Source organism: Branchiostoma lanceolatum, chromosome 19 (genome assembly GCF_035083965.1).
Source record: "Branchiostoma lanceolatum isolate klBraLanc5 chromosome 19, klBraLanc5.hap2, whole genome shotgun sequence".
In the NCBI taxonomy this organism is placed as follows: domain Eukaryota; kingdom Metazoa; phylum Chordata; class Leptocardii; order Amphioxiformes; family Branchiostomatidae; genus Branchiostoma; species Branchiostoma lanceolatum.
This window is the reverse complement of record NC_089740.1, coordinates 2,230,050-2,238,855: the sequence shown is the minus strand read 5'-3', so window position 1 is coordinate 2,238,855 and position 8,806 is coordinate 2,230,050. Positions and strand designations below refer to the sequence as shown.

The 8,806-nt window shown below is 39.7% G+C and overlaps 1 protein-coding gene across 1 annotated transcript; it reads left to right on the top strand.

The window, feature by feature from the left end:
• Positions 1 to 787: 787 nt before the first annotated feature.
• On the top strand, positions 788 to 8,073 carry LOC136425822 (pancreatic triacylglycerol lipase-like). Its single transcript, XM_066414762.1, has 11 exons — positions 788 to 866; positions 1,635 to 1,933; positions 2,540 to 2,665; positions 3,114 to 3,216; positions 3,948 to 4,064; positions 4,343 to 4,459; positions 4,933 to 5,023; positions 5,412 to 5,542; positions 5,952 to 6,111; positions 7,159 to 7,244; positions 7,904 to 8,073. The coding sequence occupies exons 1-11, from the start codon at positions 788 to 790 to the stop codon at positions 8,071 to 8,073; spliced, it is 1,479 nt and encodes a 492-aa protein (XP_066270859.1).
• The last annotated feature ends 733 nt before the right edge of the window (positions 8,074 to 8,806 follow it).

The following is an 8,806-nucleotide window of genomic DNA, read 5'->3' as shown; positions in this document are numbered from 1 at the left end:
TCAAACAAAGTTCAGTCAGGCTTTAAATTAAATGAAACATTAGAGATAAATATCACCGCAGTCATACTGCCTCTACCAATGCTTTTGGCTTATGATATATATATATCACATGTAATGGAGCAGGATACACTGGTGTGTCGATACAGACACTAAGGCACGAAGGTCACACAAACAAAAGGTCTCTGACACGAAACCCGACCTTGAACTCGCTGGTGCCAAGGCAACCGACCTCCCTGTACATTGACTACGTTTCTGTGGCCCCTCCAATGCAAGTCCTGTTGAACCAGGCAGATTATTGAATGATATAATGCCGCGCGCGGTTAAGGCCAACTTTTAAAACTAGGACATGCACTTCCCGTAAAGGCAAACCTTATTATAACCCCGAGGTGATCATTACTGGTCAGTTAAGATGTCTGTTTTTTCTAGTTGGTTTTAGATATTCGGTAGCTAGTACGTCCACCGGTTGGTTTAAGTTATGCAAAACACAGTAAACATATGTTAACATGTCCCTACTGCAACTACAGACTTGAATCTCTTGAGCTTACCGGCAGTCAGCCTTTTTTTCATTATTTCCACCATTTTGTATCACGGGTCAATGGCACAAGCAAAATTGCGTTCGAGTTAAACCTGCTCTACAGCGCCATCTTTTGGTACAAAATGGTAGGGCATTGATGTGTTTTTTCAACAATTTGTGTACGTGTACTAACATAACATGTTGCCATCTTATAGACTGTTTTGATGCAATCCCTAATCAGGGATTTGTGTTTAGGTGGTGCACGCTGACACGATGCCATCTTCGTGTACATCTGGTCTCTGGTGGGTGGCGCTGGTTCTGGCCGTGATTACTACAAGAGTAACTGCGCAAGGTATGGTTATACTTACTTACTTTACTTTGGTCGACCTTATAAGGTTATACTACATGTTTTAATTTCAAAATATCATAGATAGAGAAGGTCGGGTCATCATCGTAGGCGTGCTATCATTGTTATCTTCCATTCCATACGGTGGACAACGGTGATTTTTTTTTTCCTGATAATTCTTCTTCTTCTGTCAAATCTTCAAATCTTCTCCTATGGTCAAATCTTCAAATCATTTCAAATCTGTTCTGTTTTGGCCATACGCCAAACGAACTGACCTTTGGTAAAAAGATACCGGTTTTTCTTTTTCTTTCATTTTCTTGAATATGGTATGCCTTTTAGCCAACAATCTATTAAAAAAGATGTCTCCCGTCACTGGGGATTACAAGCAAATAACCTGACATTTGGTATTTGGGTGCCTTTGACATATGTCTTAAGGAATTAGGAAGCCATCAACAGTTTTGGTCAATATCCAACTCTGGAACGACTAATTTTGGCATTTTTGTACAATAAATGTATACCTTTTCTTTCCTGTGCCCTAATATTACACCCGGATGACCTGGAATTTCAAATGTTGGTTTTCTCGTTAGATGAATCTTTTCTTTTACCCTGCTTCATGGGTTTTATGTCGAAACGTATATGGGTTGAGATCAAAGTAACGTCGAGCATGAATTTGTAATAAACGTATTACCACAGGTAACATCTCTCGTTACCATGTCCGGGTTTTCGCTGTAGTAACCTGTCTAACGATATTTTGTCATTTCTTATGTCCGGAAGGCCTTGAGGTATGTTACAACGGCCTCGGATGCTTCTCCAATGCTGCGCCTTTCTTAAGTGCACAGCGCCCTCTATCGCTCCTACCGCAAAGTCCAGCAAATGTGGGTACGACTTTCGGGCTCTTCACCCGAGAAAACCCGACGACGCGGGAGAGGGAGACACTGCTGGCCGAAAGGGACGATCTTCTGGAAAATTCCACCTTTAACGAAGGGAGAAAGACGAAATTCATCATACACGGTTTCCAGAGCAACGGGCACGCGTTGTGGGTCTACGACTTGACAGATGAACTTCTTATAGAGGTGAGGACATTCTGAAGCTAAGGATTGGAAGTCACTGAAGCAGTATATTAAAATTGTCTCACATGCAAAACCTCTATATTGAATGTTCATTCACTTAATCTTTTTTTATTTATTGACGCCCAGGGGCAACTGTGTGTATGTGTGTGTGTGTGTGTGTGTGTGTGTGTGTGTGTGTGTGCGTGTGTGTGTGTGTGTGTTTGTGTGTGTATGTGTGTGTGTGTGCATTCGTTTGTGTATGTGTGAATGTGTGAATGTGTGTCTGTCTGTATGTGTGTGTGTGTGTGTGTGTGTGTGTGTGTGTGTGTGTGTGTGTGTGTGTGTGTGTGTGTGTGTGTGTGTTCGTGCGTGGGTGTGTATGTGTGCGTGCTTTTCAACTACAGGCAAACAATTTGGATTCATGAGTGCAGTCCACCATCTCCAACTGCAGTGTTTCGTATGAGTTTTGTCATCGAGTTATTGCATTAGGCTGGAACGAGCAAGTCACTTGTACTAAGAATTGATAAAAATACACGTCATTTGTCAAAGATTTCCATTGATTATTATTGCAATAGTGAACCGAAAGGATGAAAAATGAAGAGATTTAACGTTTCCTGTTTTTCGGACCAGGGTGATTATAACGTGATCGTGGTTGACTGGAAGGACGGAGCCAGCCGGTCCTACACACAGGCGGCCGCCAACACCCGCGTCGTGGCCGCCGAGACTGAGAGACTTATCCGGTACCTCAACAACCGGGTAAGCACATGGAATACTAGAAGTTAGAACTATATAAAACATATTCTATTCTGTTCTATTTTCTATTCAGTTCTATTCTATTCCAATATGTTCTAGTCTTTTTATTGTAGTTTGATTTCATGTCAGTATATTCTATTTTATTCTATTATGTTCTAGTCTATTTCTTATTGTAGCCTTTTCTATTTCATTCTATTCTATTCTATTTCATTCTATTCTATTCTATTGCAAATGATAGAATAATTACAGAAGCTGTTTTCCAATACTATGAACATAATTATGGCTCAAAGTTTATTTGAACAAGCAGCAAGTGATTTTTAATGCCATTGTGCCATTTAGCCATTAGCCACAGCGATCTTAGTGAACGACAGCGTGTACGTCTTGTCCAAATTATTTAAGAAAAATTTAACTGTTGGAAAAAAATGTCATGTTTGTTCCCGATGGTATGCAGACACGAGCGGACTGGACCCAGATGCACATTATCGGGCACAGCCTGGGCGCGCACACCGCTGGATACGTGGGACATAGTCTGGGCAGTCTGGGCAGGATAACAGGTAACTGTATGTACATATAAGTCATACAACAATCCCCACAATGCGAACATAGGTAAATATCTAAACGACTGCATGTACATACATGTCATACATGGTACGTGGAGCATGGTCTGGGCAGTCTGGGCAGGAGAACAGGTAACAACATGTACATTTATGTCATACATGGTACGTGGAACATGGGCTCGGCTGACTGGGCAGGATCACAGGTTAATTTTTCTCGGAAACAATCTAACACACTATTTCAGTCCTCTCCAATACGAAAATAATGAATTGATCAGTGCTGACACATCTTTTTATCCTTTTCATTGCTTGGTTGCTAAGTTGGTGGTTTAATCGAAGTCACGTAACAAAATAATACATTATACTTAGTTAAGATTGTGTTCAAACACTAACAATGAATGTAGATTGGTGTTTGGAACTGTATGTTATACTTAATCGGAGAGCAATGCATCATATTGGCGTGTGACAATGGACTTTAGGCTTCGTATTCTAGAAATCAAGTACTGTAGCTAATTTAGGCTTTTACTCTGGCAACGGGACGGAACAGTGAAGGTTTACCGTGAACTTTGCTACCTCTTGAGCCTCCTCGTTTCTAGGTCATACTTCATCCGGGACCTCTCGCGGTCTCCCACTACAGATCTACGCTAGGTCTCCTTTAACAGTTCTGCACAGTGCTACAAGCTTGCTATTGGCACCCAATTAATCTATCATTAAAATAAAATCCCCACTAGGCCTGGATCCCGCGGAGCCGCTGTTTGAACACACGGACCCACTGGTGAGAATCGACCCAACAGACGCAGCGTTTGTGGACATAATCCATACAGATGGCTCCAGTATTCTCACTGTAGGTGGGTTTGTCAGTAAAATTTATAAACATAGCTTCAAACGTTACATAATTTCATACTTAACATTTTACTTGGAAGGAGGTAATTCATGGTAGCATTATCTTTTAATTTTTAATCAATTGTTTTCTACTTGTCAAAACTCAAAACTGTCGATTTTGAATTAAATCATTAAGTATCGCTTTTAAGTACTTACATTATATAACGCATAAAAAAAACGATAAGAAAAAAATGTGTTGAGTTGACAATTTCGTGTTTTTTTGTTTGTTTTTTCTTCCCGGCAGGCTTTGGGCTTGACCAGCCGGTGGGTGACGTCGACTTTTACCCAGAAGGCGGTGCGCGTCAGCCCGGTTGTGGCACGGAGACCATCCCGTCTAAGATCTTCTCGGACGGGTTTCAGTGTGAGAGACTGTGCTGTGATCTTGTAATCGTTTAGATGCCTTCCTAAGTCACCCGCACCGATCTACAATCTAATTACATTCAATTTAACAGAGTAATACAGATAAAGCTGTATAATTCTTTCCTTCAATCAGAGATTTGAGTGAGAAGCTGATTTTACGTTTCATGTGGTTATCTTAAATGTTATGATAAAATTCTTTTTTTTTCGTAAGCCTTGACACATAAAGCGTTAATGTACACGTGGGTATATATAAAGATACAGACCTATAGTTTTATAAAGGTAGAGTGTAAGGTTTGCGTTAGTCAGCATTTTAGCGTAGCGGTCATGTTTTTTAGATAATTTTTAAAAATATTTTTGAAACATTAAAAACAACACATAATGATGCCGCATTAAGCAAACACACTTGGTCAAGGTTCAACTATACATGCACGATGATAATTTCACAGTTCCTTACTTTGTTTTCCCCTGATGTAGCGGCTGAGAGGGCCCTCAGCTGCAGCCACAGCAGGGCTATAGAACTGTTTACCAAGGACACAACAGGCAGACACCTTCTATCCTGCATGTGGTATCAAGGTAAAGCAAAAAGGTGGCATCTGCCTACTGTCGAAGCTAGCCAACTTAACATACGTAATCTAACGTAGCAAGGGCGCGTCAATTGCCACTCATACGATCGTATGCTTTCGCGGTAAAAAGAAATCATTTAATAAATTAGTTACTATTGTGCATAGTGCACATTTAATTACTCTAGTGAGCAGATTTGGCTTCTCGCTTTTTAATGTAATGTTTTAGAAGGTTTGTCCATGAGGATAAGAAACGTTAATTCGTCCATGATACTTAATATTGGTTTATGGACAAATCCACATTTATATGCTCTCGTACACAAATTTCATGACCAAAGCTACCTTCTAATAATAATTCTATACAGATAGACAAATTTCTTTATCTGTGTTCAGCTGGGACGACTACGAGGCTGGAGACTGTAATGACTGTGCCGGCAGATGTTCTGTGATGGGGTTCCACGCGGACAAACATGGCGGCAGGGGGTCGCTTTACCTCAACACCAACGACAAAGACCCCTTCTGCCGTAAACACTTTTCCGTCCATTAAGAATGATTTTCATTATATTTAATAAATAGATTTTGATCATAAACATAAACATAGTAGTCAGATTTCGCAACGAAACGAACAAAAATTGTGTGCAAAATCCCTTCTGACATTTTTCTGCCACTACTTTGTTGTTCACAGTGATGACGACATTGCTGTGGTGTGGAAATGAACTCGTGAGCTTAAAAATTTAAAAAAAGTACAAACACTACAGAAAATATAATCTTCTTTGCGAAGGTAATAATGGTAGGAAGTAAGAAATTATTATGCGAATGTGCTGAATAATGTTAGTAAAATGTCAGTACCAGAAATATCACATTTTTCATATTTCCCTTTTTGGCCCTAATGTTATTTTGGTTACTTTTGAGATTTGACTTTATTTGATACAGTAACAGACGTGGCCCTGCAGAACCGGAGCAGGTTCTGTGTGCAGTCTCTCACCCGTCAGAACCAGACTGTGATAGAGGGCTGCGTCAGCGCGATGGAAACAGTCTTCGTCAAATACAGCAGCAACATGAAGGACAACGTCGCGGAGGAGATCTTCTGCAGGTCGGTAATGATTCGGTCACATTTCCAATCCGGGGCACGGCCGGGCTGTTTGTGAAAACAAAAAAATTCAATAAAAAAATACATATCAAGAAAATACACAATATATGGTTAGGAGCATGCGATTATTTACGCTTTTTGTCTTTTGTTGTCTTTCGTATTATATTTTTGGGCCAACAGGTTGCCCGGCCGGGCCCCGCTTTGGAAATGGGACTGAAACAGGGCACCTAAAAAAACACCTTAAGGCTGTTTTGAAATAATTAATGATATATTGCACTTTATTTAAAAAGATAATCTAAGTTATATTCTGTGTCTCTCTGAAAAGGACTGACATTAGCTTTGTTTTAAGTAAATATCGATGTAAATTAGTGGTGAATCTACATTGCAGTCATTGTCAAAAATTTAATATTTAGGCCAAAGTTTACCATTAGAGTCATGCGCAGAGGGTCCATTTTAATGCCAGACAGAAACCGCATGTACATGCTATTAAAAGTAGCTGCAGGAGGCCTCTTTGTTGGAAATGTTGGTGTTTTTGAGCTCGAATTGACAGGTAAGGGTTGTGGCTATTTCATTTAGTTAGAAAAACAGGGGTTTAGCTGTGTTTGAAGTGTCCGGTACACTTTGAAATAGGTGTAGTTTGGGTGTGATCAGGTCTTGTGAAGGGGGGTCAAAGGTCATCTGCTGATGTTTTGAAAGAAGTTCACCACTTTGCGCCGGTGGAAAATCGGCGAAACTCAGTAGATTAACACTTTAGAGGTCAGACTACGCTGCCAATGTGAGTTTTCCATGACCTAAACTTCAGGTAGGTGACTTTTGACAGCCCTTTCCTTATATGTCTACCATTTAAAGTATAGGGGCCAGCAATTGGTACTCTTTCCCCTTTAAATGGTTGACCATTGTGGCTTAAACTGTTATTTGATATGTACTTAACACAATTTACCTTTATGAACGTCCCCTGTGTTTTTGTAACAAAACTTTAGGAATTCTAGTTTGAAAAGACACAATTGATCCAACGACCAAATTCGGTTGTTTTCTGCTTTCTCTGTGCAGTGAGTACGAGAATTTCTTGGAATGTGTCACGGCAGTTCTGGGCACCGTTCAGCCTTGTAAAGACACATCCGTGAGAACCGTCATTGGTAAGTCAGATACACATTATTTGCTCGTTTAGCATGGTCGTGAGGCGTTACTTCCTAGTTTTGTACAGAAAGCACATACTGCGTAAGGCAAGACTGTAAGGTTCAATTACTCACACTGAGAATGACTCCATACTTGTATGGATACGTGCGATTGGTCCTTTAACGTGCTCTATGTGTCGATCTCCTCAAACACGGTCATTTTTATCGAGGTCGACCGTTTCCCAAGACATTATCATTAATCTACTTTACAATTGAAATATGTACTGTCGGTTTTTTAAATTCTCATATTGATGAATGTATGAAGCTACTGCAAAAGAAAAAAAAACAGTATTGAGTATAGTATAAATGAGATGTATGTTTATTGTTATTTCGTGTATATCATCAAAATGTCAAAGTAAGACATTATGTCCCAACAACTCTTTCATATACTTGAAAATGTCTATATAAGTATAACTGATTGTAAATATCAGCATGAAGTATAAGAACTAATTGATATGACTCCATCAATCAATAGTATTCCCAGTTCAATTCATGAATTCATTGTGCACATCGCGCGCTCGTCAATTCTATGATATCCTTAATACAATCAACCAATCACTTGTACCTTAGTGCTGATTTTATAACGCTGATGGTGAAATGGTACTGCTGATCTCTTCTAGGTTCTGCCTACACAAACTACTCCCTCACGGCGAACTATGAATGTGACGTTCGGGACAGGGGTCACCGGGGTGGCCAACCCACCTCTCTGAGACAGACGTGGCTCAGTCTGTGGGTGAACATGACTGCTGTTGCACTATGCCTCTTCTTAGTCATGAGGCAGGGCCATTAACCCTATCCAGACTGGGCTTTTTTAGGATATCTGGGACTGGGGGGGGGGATCATTCGCCTCATAACTTCTGAACGGTATGATGTATCATTCCCAAATTTGTAGGGAGTGATGTTCATGTAAAGTTTTATAATTCTTAGAATTTTGGTGACGTAATGACGTAATATGACGTAATTGTGGCGTCATTGATGTGATTTTATTGGCTAAATAGGGAATTCCTGTAATATCTAAAGGTATTGAACAAAATAGTATGTATTGTTGATTTTACCAAGACCAAGACATATTACGTAAATGGTAACTACGTTGACGTCAAAATGACGTTATTAAATGACGTCACGTGTTGTAAGCGACCCCTTGGAATCCGCCATCGTGGATCGGCCTTTTGAAATTTTTTCCCACTTATAAACCAAAAAATAAAAAAATAAAAAATCGTTTAGGACCGTTAATCTTAATGTTTCTGGTAAACCAAATGCCACGTAGTGACGATTTTGACGGCGAAAAAGCCTGTTGATACCTAAAATAGTGAAATGGTCCGCCATCTTGAATTTTGACCGATTACGTCATCAAATTAGCAAAAATTATGAATATTAAATCATGAAAGTTACATCTTATTACATATGATGCTATACATGTAGGAAAACTAGTGTGGTTGAGCAAGAAAACCTAAGAAATATCATTGTTTAAAAAAAATCTGATTTTTGCATAAAATGCCTTTCAGAAACCCGTTGCCATGGCA

Coding starts and splice junctions, on each gene's coding strand:
- LOC136425822 (XM_066414762.1), top strand. CDS start 788: ATGCCATCTTCGTGTACATCTGGTCTCTGGTGGGTGGCGCTGGTTCTG. Junction 1,934..2,539: donor CAGATGAACTTCTTATAGAG/GTGAGGACATTC, acceptor TTTTCGGACCAG/GGTGATTATAACGTGATCGT. Junction 3,217..3,947: donor CAGTCTGGGCAGGATAACAG/GTAACTGTATGT, acceptor AATCCCCACTAG/GCCTGGATCCCGCGGAGCCG.